Source organism: Telopea speciosissima, chromosome 8 (genome assembly GCF_018873765.1).
Source record: "Telopea speciosissima isolate NSW1024214 ecotype Mountain lineage chromosome 8, Tspe_v1, whole genome shotgun sequence".
Classification (NCBI taxonomy): Eukaryota; Viridiplantae; Streptophyta; class Magnoliopsida; order Proteales; family Proteaceae; genus Telopea; species Telopea speciosissima.
Window position 1 is genome coordinate 54,553,951 of NC_057923.1, and position 18,310 is coordinate 54,572,260.

At 38.5% G+C, this 18,310-nt stretch overlaps 2 protein-coding genes across 3 annotated transcripts; one reads left to right on the forward strand and one right to left on the reverse strand.

The window, feature by feature from the left end:
• The first annotated feature begins 2,242 nt into the window (after positions 1–2,242).
• On the forward strand, positions 2,243–4,434 carry LOC122670731 (chalcone isomerase-like protein 2). Of its 2 annotated transcripts, none has more exons than XM_043867703.1 (5): positions 2,243–2,306; positions 2,461–2,544; positions 3,243–3,398; positions 3,823–4,049; positions 4,129–4,434. In XM_043867703.1, coding segments are annotated over exons 1-5 (630 nt in total). In that variant the 5' UTR covers positions 2,243–2,305; the 3' UTR covers positions 4,291–4,434. The 2 variants fall into 2 exon arrangements, with proteins under 2 accessions (XP_043723638.1, XP_043723639.1); XM_043867704.1 differs by having other exon boundaries at positions 2,291–2,309.
• A 7,354-nt stretch (positions 4,435–11,788) lies between these two features.
• LOC122670732 (RING-H2 finger protein ATL74-like) lies at positions 11,789–12,370 on the reverse strand. The gene has a single exon (XM_043867705.1). It carries the CDS (start codon positions 12,350–12,352, stop codon positions 11,789–11,791), a length of 564 nt encoding a protein of 187 aa, XP_043723640.1. The 5' UTR covers positions 12,353–12,370.
• Between the last annotated feature and the right edge of the window lie 5,940 nt (positions 12,371–18,310).

Here is an 18,310-nt window from a genome sequence, read left to right on the forward strand (position 1 = left end):
GATGGCTCTTGGTTGGGTCGGTTTCTCAATACAGGTTTCTTTTAATGATCCTTATCGACCTGGTCTCGGTTTTCATATACAGGAAAGAAAAGCGTGGAAAAATATTGAATTTTATCAGCTTTACTGGGTTTTTTCGGTTTTTAATCCATCTCCAAATTTCATTTTCGGTCCAAATGGTTTTACCCATCGGTTCGATTGTTTTCGGTCTTTTAACTATTTCAAAAAACCAAAATCAATACTAAAGAGTTCGGTCGGTTGATTTCAATCGGTTCAATCAATCTGGTCTCATTTTTGACACCCTCATAGCGCACCTTTCTATCAAATAACCATGTTCATAAAACATTTTCATTGGATAGGTTCCCAAAACCAATACAATATCGATATGGATCAGCCCATATTGGACAGTTTTGCACGTGGTTTTCCTAAAATATCGGGTTTTTGATAGCTATAACCCTGGTCTGTACTGTTCCACCAATATAGGATCGATCGGGTATCGGGATCGGCCGATACAGCTGATCGAATACCAATACCGATACTTCAAACCATATTATCAGGGAGAGAACCTTTAATGAACCAATGCTACTTTGGATGTTGAACTTTATAAATTTAGAGGGCTATAAAATTAGTACAGATTTGGTATGATTTCTAATTCAATTTTGAATTGACTATAAATTGAAACTGTTTTGATTGTATCAATATGAAATATTTCAAGAATAAAAAAATTTATATTTGATAGTTCAATTTCTGAGAATAGATTCTTCATATTTCTTTGGGAAGGGTGGTGGTGGCGAGTGGTGGCAGTGGTGGTGGTGAGCAGCGGTGGGGTGGTATTGGTGGGATGGTGGTGGTGAGACCATTAGGAGAAGAAGGGTGGTGTTTTAATTTTTAAACATGTAATTACTACTTTACCCATCAAATTAACCATGTGTTCATTAAACACGAAACAAAAATTCTAAAACAGCTCCTCAGCTATTTCAGAATTTCTATTCCACTAAAATAAGATACAAAAATCAAACCAGACAATTTCGTAAATAAAAATCACCCTTTGGAATTGAAGTAGAAATCATACCAAATCAGACTTAAGATTGGTGAAAGTAAAAGGGATAGAAAAATCCATGGCATCCGATAGAAGATTCGATTGTGAACCTTATCTCGCTGGGTTCGCTATGACTACAGTACCCTCTGTAAGGGTGTCAAAACCTAGCCCAAACCGTTAAGATCGACCGAAACCGACCGAAAAAACCCGAGACCAAACCGAACCGATCCTTATTAGATTGGTTTTGGACAGGGGTATGACAGGACCGGTTGAAAATTGGATTGCATCGGACAGACCGATAACAAACCGAACCGAATGAAACCGATAAGAAAATAATGAGTTTAAGGTTATGAATCATTGAATTGATTTCAATATTAGCGAGCAAATTTATGGTTGTAAGATAAATTGTTACAAATCAATGAGTATGAGGTTATGAAAATAGGAAAATTGATTTGTAACAATGCTTGTTCCATTGATCTCATTTTTAAGTGTGGGGCTAAAGAAATATTTTATGTAATTGAAAAGAGGAAGAGAAGAAAATAGGCACAAACCGAACCCAACTTGTTTAAAAAAACCCGGTATCAAACCGAATCCAAACCGATATCAACCCGTTATCATAAACTGAAACCGACACGAAACCAAACCACATCGAAACCATAATCGAACCGAAACCGAAAAATTCTTATTGGATTGGTCTTGGTTTCTCTAAAAGCCACACCGAAATCGAAAAACCCGAACCAAACCGACCCATTGACACCCCTAACCTTCTGTCATCACCGTCGATGTCCACAATAAGATAACATTTTTCACTCATCTAGCCACCTAGAGACTGCTTTACGAATCCGTATCAACTACCCACATGGGGACGGGTGGGAACAAATCTGACCCCTCCATGGGGCGTGGATCCCACACCCTAAAGGCAGGTCTGAACTCGACCGTTGTTTGGGAATAGTTTGGGGAATTGGGATAAAGCATTAAAATCTGCCAGTCAAGTAAGAGAAGCAGAGAGAAGAAAAGGAGATATATATATATCACAAGCTCACTATACCTACCTACCCCCCCATAAGTAACTGGTTCGGTGGATGGTAGCGTGGAAGAGAGTTAGTTGGCATAGAATTAATCCGTAGTCTTAAATATCTAAGACCCACCTCCCTCTCTTTCTCGTCCAGCTCTCTCCCACCTTCTTCTTCTTCTTCTTCTGCAACCAAAGAAACCCCCCTGAAGCCCCAGCTTCTTCTGCACTTCTTTTGCACCTCTGCACCAAGAACAACAAGTAATCTCTCTCTCTCTCTCTTTAATTAATTAGTAGTTAACATTAACAGGGTTTGCTTCATTACTTCCTTAATTATTGGATTAATTGGATCTATCTGCAAGTTTTGTGGTGTTCTTGACTGGATTGTTGTCCTTCTATGTAAATATTACAGTGGGTACTGAAATGGTGATGGTCGATGAGATTCCTTTTCCTCCACAGATTACCACATCAAAGCCATTATCTCTGCTTGGTCACGGTAAGACATCCCCCCTTTTTATAAACTAAACCCCTCTGTATTGATTGGATTGGATCTTCCAATTTCCGTTGGAGGAGAGCCAGATCCCATCATGTGAGATAATGATTTAAAAATTTTTTACTTTAATATTGATTTGATTTCCATCAAAAGTAGCCTATAGGTTTTAGTGGGCTCTTGAGATAGCATGGTCAGACAATTTGTCTGATTAATTATAGCTATGGATTAAAAATTTGTCAAATATCATATTCATGAGATCTTGTTTTATCAATCCCTGCAACCGTAACCCTGACCCAAACCCCGCCCAGAAAATTAGAATAAATAAATAAGAGGAAGGTTTTTCTTCACCCATGGTGAAAGGTTCACCCACAAATCTAAGGCCATCCCTTACATGTTCTTGACTGGATGATGACCACCGCCTTTGCCGTCCCCAAAGGCAGGTTTGGTTGCAATAAATAAATTGGGGGGGCGGGGGACGGGGGGCGGGGAAGATCTCCTTCAACCCCTTTTGTATGCCCCCAAACATCTTGAAATCCCCAAACATATTTAAGGATTTTCCGTACTTACTCCATTCAATACCTGAAATTGCACACGGGCATCGGAGGGAACCCTCTCCCAAATAAAATAAAAGAAAGAAAGAGAATCAAGTTATCCGGAAATCTTTGGTGGTAGTAATTATTTGTGTGTTTTTGTGTAAGCAGGTATTACAGACATTGAGATACATTTCCTTCAGATCAAGTTCACTGCAATTGGGGTTTATTTGGAACCTGAAATTGTGAGCCATTTACAGCCATGGAAGGGTAAATCAGGAAAGGAGCTTTCTGAGAATGATGACTTCTTTGAAGCTCTTATTTCAGGTTTAATAACTAACTCAAAACTCTTGCTTGTGAAAAATCATATCAAGGGGCGTACCAATTGCAGAGGCTCCCGCCACTGCGGGGTTTGGGAAGAATCATAATGTAGTAGTCTTACCTGTCTCGCAAAGAGACTGTTTCCAAACTTGAACCCGTAACCACTTGGTCATAATGGAGCAACTATTACCGTTGCATCACACTAAAAAAAAGGACCGAATTTTTCTCTACCCACATTTAATGAGATCTCATTCACGACAGGGCGGGAGAGGGTATCGGGAGTGTATTTTGGAACATACTAAAACCCGAGGAGAGGTTTGTGAACCCTTGCTAGGATGGTGGATGAACCGTCCTCTATGGGTGGATGAATACTTAACGCAAAAAAGAAAAAATCACTGTACTGAATCAAAAAAATATTCTCATTTTGCAGCTCCGGTAGGGAAGTTTATGAGAGTTGTGGTGATCAAAGAAATCAAGGGTTCACAGTATGGAGTGCAACTAGAGAGTGCAGTGAGGGACCGATTGGCCGCAGTTGATAAGTATGAGGAAGAAGAAGAAGAAGCCCTTGAGAAAGTTGTCGAATTCTTCCAGAGCAAATACCTCAAGAAGGACTCCATTATCACCTTCAGTTTCTCTGCAACTCCCAGCCCTGCTGAGGTAAGGAAGTTATATTATATAAATCTTCTTAGGTTGACTCATAATCTAATGTGTTTTTTTGGGTGCTAAATTCTTGCAGATTAGTTTTGCAACTGAAGGAAAAGATGAAGTGAAGATCAAAGTGGAGAATGCTAATGTTGTGGAGATGATCCAGAAATGGTATTTGGGAGGAACAAGGGGGGTCTCTCCTACAACCATTGCTTCCTTGGCTGATAACATTTCAGCTCTCTTGTCTAAATGAAAATGAAATGGGGGGTCTTTTCCTTTCTGGCTGTGTTCCTTTTTCTGCTTTGGTGAAACAGAGTAAATCTGTTGTTTACCTCATTTTGCTAGTATGTTCAACAAAATAAGAGTGGATTTTATGTGGTTTAACGGACAAAGTTTCGAGTCTCTCATTTATTTCAGAGCACCAAGAGTAGGGATGTAAATGGATAGTCAAAATTTCATATTTGATCCGTGTTCTTATTTGTTCCGGAGAATCCGTATTTAAAAAATTACCATCCAGAAACTAATCGCATACGCATATAAATATCTTAGTTTCTAATCGATTATTATCCAACAGTTGGAAGCATCTAACCAAGTAGGATGAGCTTTCTACGGATTCGGCTCTTTCGTTTGGGGCTTTTCAACTGACTTCCCCCTCCCCCACATTTACCGTAGGGTGAACTTGAGATTTCATTACCCACCCCCTCTACCCCAAAAAAGCCCCCCCCCCCCCCCCACTCCGCCTCCCCATAACCAAGTCCTTATCAGACAGGGTGACCCCGGATCTTTATACTCTTCATTTATCTGCTTCTCCATTTCTTCCATTTACTCTCATAGGGGGGTGGAAATGTCCACCCTACCCCCTACCCGAACACACTGCCAGGATGGGGTCCACTCCCCTCTATTAGAGGAAATGAAGTGGCAGATAACTGGAGACGATAATTTACTGAGTGACCCCGCTTTCACTTGCTCTCTTTATCTTGAGCTCCCAAGCCTTGTATGGTGTTCTTTCACATGCGGAATTTAAGAGGCCTCATCCAGAGTATAAAAGTGAGGAATCACTCTTTGCCTTTGTCTCACCTTTTGTTCGCAGCTGACTGTCTCCTCTTCTCAGAATTGTGGATTCAGGAATTATGTAACTTGAAGGGTTGTGCGGACTTGTGTTATAAGGCCAGTGGGTTGGCTATTAATATAAAGAAGTTTAGCCTGTGCTTTAGCCCTAACACTGTCTTTCAATTACGACGTTGGATTAGTAGTCATCAAAATCCCCTATGTGGACGACCCTTCGAAGTATCTTGGGCTTCATATAGGGTTCGAGGTGTGCAAGGTGGATTTGTTTTAGATATCAATGAGATAATGAGTAGGAAACTTCATGGTTGGTCCCAACGGTTTCTCACTCACGTGGGTAAAGCAGTCCTGGTGAAAGGTGTAGCCCTTCCTACTTTCAACTATGTCGCATCCCATTTTAAGCTCCCTATGACTATGCATGAGTGTACTATAAAAAAAAGTTGCTTGTTTCTTTTGGGATGGAAAGACTAAGGAGCCAATAATACACTGGCGATCATAGAGTAAACTTAGCCAATCAAAGGAAAGGGGGGTCTGGGTCTTAGAGATCCGGCTTTCCATAATAAGGCCCTATTAGCTAAGGTTGTTTGGCGTTTCTTTTCTGATTCGTACTCTTCTTGGGCAGTGTTTAGAAATCCCTCTACTATCCTAGCTGTGACTTTTTAGAAGTTAGATTGGGAGCAACCCATCATTGGCTTAGAGGAGTATTGTAGAGGAAGGTCTTGAAGGTGAGCCCAGTGTGGAAGGCGGGAATCGATAACTGGGTGAATATATGGTAGGACAAATGGGTTCCATCCCTATCAAAATCCAAGGGGCTCAGCTGCTATCCAGCACCCTGCCCGGGCTGCACGTGTAGTGCCAGACATAGCGAGGCGTGAAGAGACCGCCTTACCCTTGTCCGAGCACCTTACCCGAGTAGGGGTAAGGTGGCCTTTTCATGCCTCGCTGTGTCCGGCGCTGCACGTGCAGCCCGGGCAGGGTGCTAGACAGAATCCTTTTCGAAATTCAAGGTACAACATACAACCCCCACCCTAACTGCAATGCCCAATGGGTATCTGATCTCATTGAGCAAGAGAGCCGTTAATGGAATCGAAATGTGTAGCTATCATCACTCTTATTCAGAACCCTTCAAGAGTTGCCCCTCTCGCCATCAAACCCATAAAAGCAAATGTTTTGATTGATTCTTTAACTAGGAAGGCCTTGTCCATGCCGTGTATGATAAGTCTGGCGACTATCCTCTTCTCATATATTCGATGTGTTATTCATACGATTGATACATATGGATATCGATATTGATATCAGCATATCGTCACCGATACCATGAACTAAATCCAATCCTAGATGGAAAAAGTTAGTCCTTTTGGTACGATGTTAGTGCAACAGCACAACACTAAGTGGAAGGCACTAGTGCTGTGTAACTTTAAAAGTGGATGAAATCTTTGAAGGGTATCTCATACATAACATGAAACCTAACCCTTTAGTTCCATTTCAGTCTTCATCATCAATATGTTCCCCTTAATCTTAAATGTTTCTCATCAATCAATCACTTCCATAGCTTAAGAATCCAAAGTCACCATTATTACTTTTAGGCCCACAGATATGAAGTATATAAGTTGAAGAAAAAAGCAGAAGAAATATTCGATTCTTAACTCGTAATTAAGCCCATAAAAATTGATGATTCCTTTCCTTGGAATTCCATAATCCAAACATTACCATTCAAATTAACTTAATGAGAACCCAAGTCTCAAACAAGTAATGGTCATAGAAAAAATAATTAAAAGTGGAATTCTAGCTTCCACTCCCAATCTTGAAATGACTTTCTAATTATTACCAGTAACTGTATATATATGTGCCACTTACATAGGAATTCCGTTGGAAACTCAAACTTTTCTAAAAGTATTGTCATTTCAATCACCATAGTTTCAACCTTATCTTATGTGAAAGGGTTTCTCTAATCCGATAAAGGTGGAGGAGCTAGCCAATGAGGACCATGGTGACATGTTGATTTGTATCGGTATTGATTGATACAGATTTTTTAGTCGATCCTGTATCGATGGATCAGTACAAACCAAAAGATAAAATAGAAAAAAAAAAAAAAAAAAATCAAATTTTAAAGAAAGATAAGGGTAGATCCATCCGATCTAGACTAATAGAAAGGCCGATCTGGTTGGTTTTGGTTGAGACTGATATCAATTCCTAAATCCCTGATGAGAAGAATGGAAAATGAGTTGTCAAGGGAGGATAGAGAGGATAGAGAATGTCAAAGAGTGAGGGAGAGATTATTTTTCCAATCATATAATTTTCACAAAATAACATTTTTTATATAAAAAAAAAAAAAAAAAAAAAAAAAAAAAAGAGTAAGGGTTCCCTACGTCCCTTCTCAGAGGTTTTTATATGAAAAAAAATTGAATATAAGAATCTCTATAAGGGAGCATATAGTACCCAGGGGTTCAGAGGTACTTTTCTCGTAAAAATTTTTGGGAATATGACTAAAAATCAAATGTTCTTGAAAAAAAATAGAACCATTGAAAATTTAAGTGTCTTTGATAAATGATGGACACTACGTTGATTCAAATGTGTTCAGAAGGATATCCAGAGGGTGTTTTTGAGAATATACTAAAACCTTGTAGGAGTTTGTGAACCCTAGGAGAGTATGATAAACCTTCAGTGCATGGCGAATGCAAACTTTCTCTTAAATTTCTAGAAGATCAGTGGACAATATATAACATAAAAAAGTTGCCATATCTATTCAACTAAAGAAAATGACCGAATTAACATTCCACAAGGCAAATTAGGTGCCAAAAAGAGAAACCATCTTACCCAGACGGTCAAGGTACCCTTTCCAAAATTTCCATGGGAATGGCTTACGAAGAACGGAAAAATTTATGATACCAGTGTTCTCGTTGTTTGTTGGTTAGGGCTTAATCCCTTCTAGTTAGAACTAAATAAAAGTGAGGTGAGAGCAAAAGTAAGACGAAAATTTTCACTAGGGCATATGAACCATTGATAAAGGGAATCGTGGGCCTCAGTGCAACGGTAAGATTGTTTCACTACAACCTAGGTGTCACGAATTCGAGTAGGGAAATAGCCTCCCACAATGCCAGTGCGGGGAGAAATCTACAGGCAATGACTACGTGGAACAAGATTCGTGATTCATATGTCATACATGGTCAAAATATGCAAAAAGAAAATAATAAAGAACCCCGTGTGACAGGGGAATATATTGTAGGAAACTTTTTCCATATGATTATCATGAGTATTATCCATACTCCTAATGCTTGGACCACCTACTGTGTGTTGCATGTCCAATTATACTAGACCCTCTTACCACTAATGGATATGGTGGAAAGAAGTTTTATTTATCATAAGGGCTCATGTTCTCTGTGCCGCAGCGCAAGCTGCGCCTAGACACATGGGCCTGCCACTCAAGGGGGCAAGGTGATCATTGCGCCCACTCCCATGTGTCTGGTTGCGCCCCTAGCACAGAGAACATTCTCCCTTATCATAATAAGAAAATTTTAAGTGACAATTACTTTTATGAATTGGAAAACTAATGGGGCGTTGTTCTCTGTGCCGTAGCGCAGCCTGCGTCTAGGCACATGGGGGTGGGCGCAATAACCACCCTACCCCCCTGCACAAGCTGCGCGTGCTTGGGCGTAGGCTACGCGGTGGCATAGAGAACATTCTCCCTCTCAAACGATGAATTCTTTCAACACAACTGTGTTAAGAGCCTTCTCAACACAACTAGCTCAAATATCTGTCATGTGGTAGATTACATGGACATGTAAAATTTTAGCCATATGGAGTTTGCCAAGTGTCATAAAGTTTTGAAAATCCAAAAGAATGCACAATAGTGATTAGAATAATAGAGGAGTGCATATGCATACATTACATGGGAATGCACATACATATATGGATGTTTTTAAATCTTAACACGAACTTTAGTAGCAATCTTTTGCCTATCAATCAATTATCATCCCGTGTATTGGCATGCATCCCCATGTACACACCTATGGTATTTCGACCAGTAATATGCAATTCCGATGAGGTTGAAAGTTGACATCTGAGAAAGGGACCAACCGAGGTTCTAATAATTGGATCTAATTTCGGTCCGAATCATGTTGCAATGGATCTAAAAGCCCAAAACTATCCCAATTAACTGCTATCTAGGATTACCGAGGATGGATTGATGGACTCCCTCTCCTCCCGTGCTCTACTCTTGTTTCTAAGGGTGTCAATTGGTTCGGTTCAAGATACAACATGTGGAAACCGAAACCGAATAAGAACATGTGTTTTCAAACCAAAATTAAACCGATATGGTTTGGTTTTTTTATTTGGTTTCATATTCGATTTTTAATCCAGTTTGTATTCGGCCATATTTTAGGTGTTTGGGCAAACTTTTTACTTCTTTACAACAAAAGAACCCCTTGTTTGTTAGAGTAATAATTCATTAAACTGTTTTCAAACATTAAAATATAACAAGGTTTATCATCCACGTTAATTAAAACATTAAAAAAGAATATAATGTATTATTCAGTTTGAAAATGGGTGATTTAGTTCAGTTTGATGAAACCAATGAGAGATTTTAGATTTTGAAACCAAAATTTAACTGACTTTATTCGATTCGATTCAATTCAATGTTTAACGATCGGTTTCGATTTCGATTCTAAATTGACACCCTTATGAAAAGCAAAATATTATAAGTAGGAAGAAGAAAGTACAGCATGGTTATGTTGAAGAGTACTACAATGTTCCATTACAGCCTTGGAGGCCAAAAACCTAACCTTACTGTAGAAATTATCATTAGCATTCCAGAAGAACTTAATATTAGTATGTTACTAAAAAAAATTATTAATGTTACCAAAAAAAAATATTAGTGAAATATTTGGTTGATTTAGCAAGCTCAAGAAAAATGTTAACTATGGTCCAAGGTAGACACGTATCATTAGAAAGATGTACCAAATCACATAGATCTCTATTACTGCACCATATTTCTTGGAGCTTGATCATCTATTTTGCAACATGTTTCCACCCTTGCAAAATCCCAAATAGTTCTACTTCCATTTTATCTTTTGTTGTGAGATAGCTTGAAGTTGTTAAGACAAGACACTCTATCCATCTAGCAAAATGCAAAAAGTTCAATCGATTAATCTTAGTTGAGGGAGTTAGAAGCATGTGCCATAAGATTGGGAGGGGGTGAGCATGGGGGATGAAGTTTCGTGGGAACTAGGGATGCGGGAGTAATGTTTAGCTCTGAGAGCCACTTAGTTACATACTGGGACACCAAGCAAGGATCAGAGCCAATCCTTTAACAACTTGTTTCTGACGTGCTAGACATAATAACAAATAATAATAAAAGCTGAGAAAAATTTTAAAAAAAAGATTGTTTATCCAGGGCTCTTGAGAGAAAGAAGGAAGCACACAGGTGTGCCATGGTGCGGCTGGAGAGAAGCTTTGTTCTCAATCCGAGAGGACTTGTTGATCAAATATGCTTAGTCCAATCACATGATAAGAAAGTATGCCAAATAGATTCATCACAAGAACCACATAAAACATATGTAGGCTCGACCGACATCCATTTCGAGAAAGTTGCTTTAATAGGCAGTCTTGCATTTAAAACACGTCAAAAGAACATTTTAAATTTCAGATGTATATTAAGTTTACAAAAATAGAACCACCATTTTGAGTGGATGGGGCTAGACTGAGTATGTGTAGTAATGAACTTTGCATCCAGCTGAAAAGAAAAACGCCCATTTTTAGATAGAGAGCAACTCCATTGATCATCAAATTTTATAAGAGTGATCTTTAGAATTTCACAAACAAAAGCAGATGGCAAAAAATTAGTGAGCAATTCAATGTTCCACCCATAATGAGAGATACATCCCTAACCAGATGAATAGATTCTCAGGTGGGATTGAAAATCCAAGGATTGAAGGAATCCAAGGGTTAAACCAAAAGCAATTTTTGTTACTCTTACCAATTTTAACGAAAAATCATCTGTTTCAGAATGAGAATAGACAATGTTGTTCCAAGTCCAAGACCCTCTTTTTGATAATACCTTAGTGTCAAACAAGGATGTACTCGGATAATATTTAGCTTTCAAAGTTCTGACCAACAGGGAAGTGTCCTCGCTTAAGAGACGTCATCCCAATTTTAAAATGAGAGGTTTATTGTGAATCATAGCCTTACGAAACCGTAAGCCACCAGATTTAAGATGAATTACCAATTAAATGAAGTTTCTTGTTGGCTCCAAAATCACCATTCAGAAACGAAAGCAAAAGATCTGAGAAAAACACATATATTGAGTCGGGTATAAGCAACGATGGGCCCCACTTATCTACTAAAAATATAATATTAACCATTCATCATTTCTAATTGTTTTTTTTGGTAGAAATCATTTCTAATTTTTTGGATCATGAGGAAAGACGTCACATGAGTAAAGGATTAAGCATCAGACAAGGTCAATAAAATCATAATTATATGCCACTAATCCCATGGTCCATCAATAATTACTCTATACAAAAGGAAAAATTCCTCCCACTTAAAAAGCCAAAACAGAAAAAACCCTCTTTGTTTCTCCTTTCTCTATGATCTATAAAATTACATTCCTTAAAATTAAGAAAACAAAAAAACCCCCAAAAGATCAGATTTTTGTTTAAGGGTGAAATGACTATTCCAGCCTCAGGCCCTCAACTAATATCGTCGAGATCTACAACCACAGAACCATCTCCGGTGGTTGGGCCAGTCCCACTATCCACATCCGAACCCGATACTGTAGGCCGATCCAACAACGAGTGCCGGCACGTCGGGCAAGACGAATGTGATACAAGCCACGTGTCAATACACTTCACATGGAACCCATGATTGCATTTAGGTAAGACACGCAACTTCTCTCCCTCCACAAACTCTCCCAAGCAAATCGGGCATTCTGTCGCCTGAATACCCATACCCGACCCATATTCCGTAACTGGAATCCGACGCAGCATGCTCTTCTTAAGGCCCCTGGCAGCAAGTCTTGCCGCAGTTTCACCCGGAGATTCGAAAGCAAATCGACGGCCACAACGTAGAGCACACCGTACGATTGAGTTCAATCCAAGGGCGCAGATCAACGCACATAGCAAAGCTGCAAGGATGATAACCATGTTGGTATCGAAGTTTGCTTCGTTGCTGTAGGTGTTGCGTGACATTCCTGCTCTGCTGCTGTTACCGTTGCCGTTGCTACTTCCATTGGTCGGCGGTCCATGGTGTTCCATGTGTGCTCAACGAGAATCAAGATTTTTTTCTTTTGTTTGTGACTTTTATCACAAGCAAAGGCAATAGAAGATGCTAATCTGACGGCAGTGCATCATCTCTTGCATTTAGTGAACTCTTTTACATCACATGAACCGTGTAATACAAGCGAGTTCGAATCATCATAAATCGAACCACAAAGGAGATTAACAGAGGAGAAAACATCTCTCCGTCCTTGTAAACTAAAAGATCCCTGTGAAAAAAAACAAACTTTCCCTATCTTCTTCTTCTTCTTCTTGGAGGGTTTTCTCCTTTTTTCTGTTTTAATGGACAGTTTTAACGGCTAGATTTCATGAACTCTGATGAGGGTTTTTCTTCTGCAGCTCTGCTCTTCGGGTTTTATATAGTTCTCCTTACAGACTATAAAGATTCAAAGTAGATAAAGATAGAGAATGATTGGAAGGCAACTTTGCTTAAAAATTGCAGAGTAATAAAACAGAGACTCTTACAGAGCTGATTCTTATCCAAATTTGGGAAAATTGATGTAGGATTCCAAGCTTCTTAATAAGAAATTCAAATCTTCCTTCTAACCCAAGAACCCAAGAACCAATTAGACAGATTAACACACAGAGAGAAACAGAGAGAGAGAGAGAGAGAGAGATCAAAGTTACCTGAGAGCTTCACAGTTACTGAATCTGAGGTTGTCTTCTTCACTCAGTTCTTCCAGAAGAAGAACCAGAACAAGGAGATGGGAAGGATTTCTGTTTTGTAATCAAATAAGTTTGGAATTGCTAAGGGTTATGTCACTATCATTTAAGACTTGAAGGGCATTTTTTTTGTTTTTTGGGTAGTCTAAGCAGGTGGTAACAGCCTAACAGGTGAGGGGGAAGAGATAATACTTGGTGCTTTAAACCGTTGGCTGAAGGGAAATAACTACCGGCGTTAGCTTTATGTCTTTAACAAGCAAAAAAGAATAGGGTAAGCTAATAAGACATGGAAAAGGTGAGCAGAAGAGTACCTATCTCCACCTAATGTTAATGGTGTTTTTATAAACGGAACCATTTTCTCTCCAACCCATGGTGAAGAGAGAATCTCTTCATCCACCCCGTTTGGCCTTTTTGTTTGAATGAACCGTTGAATGAATGGTAGCTCATGAACAATAGGGGTGGGAGATTGGGAATTAATGATGAAATAAATGCCAATCATAGCATCTTATTACCATTGCTGAAGAGATTGTCTCTTTAATCAGGGTAAAGTAAAACTTAATTCTTTACAAAAAGCATTGTAGAAGTCGTTGGTGTTGGGGTTTCATGTAGAAAACAGAAAAAATAGTCTCATATCAGATATGAATGGAGAATGTTGGGGGGAGGCGGTTGTTGTAAGTAGTTGGACACTCTTTTCTTAACGATTAGCTTTTGAGAATGAGTGTTACCCAAGTCCTAACAAGTGGTATCAAAGTCAAGGTTGTGGCAGGGTCAAACTTGAAGAAAAGCCAGAGCGTAGAAACCTGGTGTGATCTTGTGTGGAGGGGGAGATGGGAAAGATCTTGGTAACTCCCGCATGAAGGGGGAGATTTTTGGGTTTCACATGGAAGGCAAAAAAAATAATCTCACACTGGATATGAATGGAGATATGAGGGGTTTTAGGTACTTGGGCACCTTCTCCTTAATGACTATCTTTTGATGATGAATTTTACTTAAATCTTAACAATTGGTACCCTGAAAATTTGATTCAACAAAAATTAAGATAGTTAATTACTATTGAAATCACAAAATGAGCTTTACTATCAAATATATTTATTTAACTATCGAACTAATTTTTATAGTGAAAAAGGAAATGAATGGAAGCATTATTATAAATCAATTTCTCTATTCATAACCTTATACTCATTGATTTGTAACAATTCCTCACAATCAGAAATCTTCTCACTATATTGAAATCAATGGATAATTAATTTGTCTATACATAACATTATACACAATCTACTTGATGGTGTTTCCTACGCCCTCTCATGAGGCACCCGTGGAATGATGCCTCTGCCCCCTGGGTAGATAACCAGGCGTGTTACCCAACTGGCCCAGACACTTGTGTAGATAATATCTCTTGCCCTTATTTTTTTGAGTTTCATTCGTTTCGGTTCAATTTTTGGCCGATCCCATCATACCCCAATCCAAAATGGCAAACCATTCCATTAAGTTTTATGGTTTAGTTCGATCTGGGTTTTTTTGCTGTCTAGACTAGGTTTTGACACCCCTACCCCTCACCATAGGTGAAGAGAAACTTGATCCATAAACGTTTAATCCTAAGGTGTTATAAAGACGGAACTCCATCATTCTCCCTATGTGGAATCTCGACCGTCAAACCATAAGCAGGATGTGGTGATGACTTGTGCCACTCAACTCTATTAAGATCTTTTAATCGAGGGAATATTTAATTCCATCTCTATAAATTTAATAAATATTTACCCAAACTCCTATATAGAATACTTCTTTGGAATTCTACAATAAAGCAAATTTTCATCACTCCTTCTTACTTGGCATTTTAAAATGCCTAGATTATCCTTTGGCATATTTTCACTAATTTTTATTTATTGCACTTTAAATATAACGTTAACAACGTATTGAGATGACCTAACTATGTATTACTCGGGCTTCTTTTCTTTATTGGTATTTGTGGAGAGCCCGTAATGATCTGATTTTCAACACAAAAGTCTGGACTCCTCAAGAGGTCATTAATGTTGCTGAGGCAGCCTTCCAGGAGTATTGTAGTGCCAACATGGGATCTCCTGTGTCCAAGTGCCCAAAGCCAATGCCGATTGCTCCGGTTGATTTTTGGCGTTCCCCGCCTTATGAATACCTGAAAGTCAACTGCGATGCTGCTCTCCAGCAAGGGAAATCGTTGGGTGGCTTGGGTATCATCTTTCGCAATCATCTTGGGGCTCAGGTTACGGCTCTCTCGATGCCTTGTCGCTTCTCTTCGATGGTTCATGGAGAAGCCCTTGCTGTTCGTACAGCTTTGTCAAAAGCCATCTCCTTGGGTGTTACCCATCTGCAGGTGGACTCGAATAACAGTGAGGTTGTCAATTTTCTTCATGGTGCTGCTTGCTTGCCCCCTCTTGACGCGGCAGTGGCCCTAGCTGATTGTAGATCTCTGTGCCCCTCCTTTGTTTCTGTTTCTTTTTACTTTGTTCCAAGGGATGTGAATTCTGTAGCAGATACCTTGGCTAGGAAGGCCCTTTCCATCTTGTGTACGACAGATTGGCCGATTTCCACTCCTTGGCTTCATCGTCTTTGTATGCTTGAAGGCCAATGCGGGCCACTTGATCAGTAAAGCTCTTTTCTACCCCAAAAAAAACACTATGTATGTATAATTATTAATGTTATATATCTCTTTAATGTGTATATTAAGCTTTAACATCCATGTGGATAACCTCAATCACATGGAATGCATTCTCTACAATTTCTCACATAATTAGTGAACTAATTAAACATTAAATTATTCTAATATGTATCTAGACTAATTTAATACATAGATAAAAATGTACTTTAATATTGATCAATTTGCATATTTATCACATACATTAAATATCATACCTTATTGGATTCAGAATGAACATGTGAAAGTTAAAATTAAAAAGATATATAAGGTTGTCAAATGGTCGAACGGTCCAATTTCATGCCGATAAGGAGTTCAATTTGAAAAAGACCAATCCAAAATTGATAGCTATCGGTCTGATGATTGACAACTGTCCGCTATTGATTTCTTTTAACGATCCCTTATTGATCAAATATCAGTCTGGTCTCAATTATGCACATATAAAAATGAAAATGTGTTTTTTAAAAAAAGTTGAATTATATATATATATATTATTTATTTAATTTTTTTTTTTGAATTTTGGTCCAAATGGTCGGTCTGATCGATTTTGACTTTTATCAAATAAGGGTTCGGTCCGATCAATTTGAATTAGTTCAACCGGTCTGGTCTCATTTTTTATACTTTGCATAGTTGGATCATCTAAATGCATACTTAGGATTTAGATTAAAAGGTGAAAGTAAAATGTGTGAAGGATAATTTGGATATTTTAAAGTAAAAAAAGGGAAATGAAAGTTTGCTTTATTAAGCGAATCACAAAAAAAAGTGTTCTATATTGGAGTTTGGATAAATCTATGTTTTAAGTTTAAGAGACTTGACAGAAAATTCCCTCCGTTAAAATAGGTTAGACTGTGACCACTTATTTTTGTGGACCCCACTCAGAAAGGACATATGAAGAGGACGAATGTACACGTAGATCTGATGGTCATGCTTGACTTAAGGCGGTGATGTGGTTCCAGTTTGGTCCACTAGGATAGATGCGTGTCCGGTTCAAAATAAACTCCAAAAAATCTGGACCGTTCAAGTTCCCATCAGAACCATTTATGTGCTCACCTAACAAATTTATCATGTCAGGAATTAGGTGGGCCATAAAAAAGATTCTCTGTCCATTGTGGGTGAAAGAAAACTGGTTCTATTAATTAGGTATGGTGACCCTAAAAGTAACTGTTCCATGGTCCAGCTTGGGAGGTGAGAACCAAAATGGCCATGGCAGCCACATCAGTAGCCTTCTTAGGAAGCAAGATTGGTCATTCTTTTGAGACCCAAAGGTCCCATTCACATCAATATTGCGATGGCCAATTATCTTCAGAACTGTCCCCTCCCCCTACCCTCCCTCCCTAGCTCCCTCCTACTAATTATTCTTCGTGTGGGGGATCACTGGCCCACGCTAGTGCAAGGCCAATGAGAACACCCGTGGAGCATCAATAGGAATGAAATTTTCGTATTTCATAGGGACAAAATTATCATTTCACTCCCTCTATGCTTGACGCAGGCGCCACGTAGTCTGATAAGACTCTTTTTCTTGTATTCTTCTTTGACATCAATGTTTGCAAACGGGTGTAGGGATGGATCCACACTGCATTGATCCGGATTGTCGGCAACCCTAGCTTAGCCTGAGGTTGCATAGCCTCATATCCTTAACCATAACCCGGACTAGTCCATAAACAATGAGTATGAGTTAGTTGAAACGTATTATAAACATTGTTCTTTATTTGTTGTTTCCTTTTTTTGTCATTTTCTGAATTGATTCCAACTATATGTCACCAAATGCCTTTAAAAAATAAAAATTTTAAATGCATTAATCATTTTTTTTAGCAAAAAAAAAAAAAAAACACTTATAAAAACATAACTTTTATTTTTAAAAAAATAATTCAATACTATAAAAATTTATGGTCCACATATCAAATATTAATATTTAATTAATAAGATATGAATTTTTTCAACAATTTATATGTATATATTGTCATTTTTTTGGTCCAATATTTTCCAAAGCCAAACTTTCATAACTCGACCTGTCCTTTTTATTGCCATTTCAAAATTTTCCATTTTTGAAACGCTTGACCGTATTTTTTGTCATCATTTTCGTATCTTAAGCCGTTTTAAATGTATTGTACCGAATAAAGTGTTTTTTTTATCATTCCCATTTTAACTAACTGTTGGTTCATCCAGACTCGCAGGGCCTTTTTTTCTCAAAAAAAGTGAAACTGGGCTGGGTCTGGTTCTGGTTGAACCCAAATAGGAATGTAAAACAAGTAAATTAAGTTAGGTCAGGTGGGCCCAAGCTAAACTGGAGATCAGGGTTTTAGTAATTGGTATCAGGATCGGGATTGGTATCAGCTGATATCGATATGATACCAATCCAGAATGGTCCATATCGATCTGGATCAGATGGTATTAGCCTTAAATTTTAATAAAAATCAGATTTATTTACATTTTTACCCTTGGTCAGTACCCTGAGATCGGTATCGTATAGATCAAGAATCTGTATCGATATCTACAAATCGATCGATACAGCCGATCCAATACCGATTCCTTGAACCATTATGGAGGCCTCGTCCTCACCCTAGGTTTACCACAAAAAAAAAAAAGACCTCATCCTAGGAAGCCCA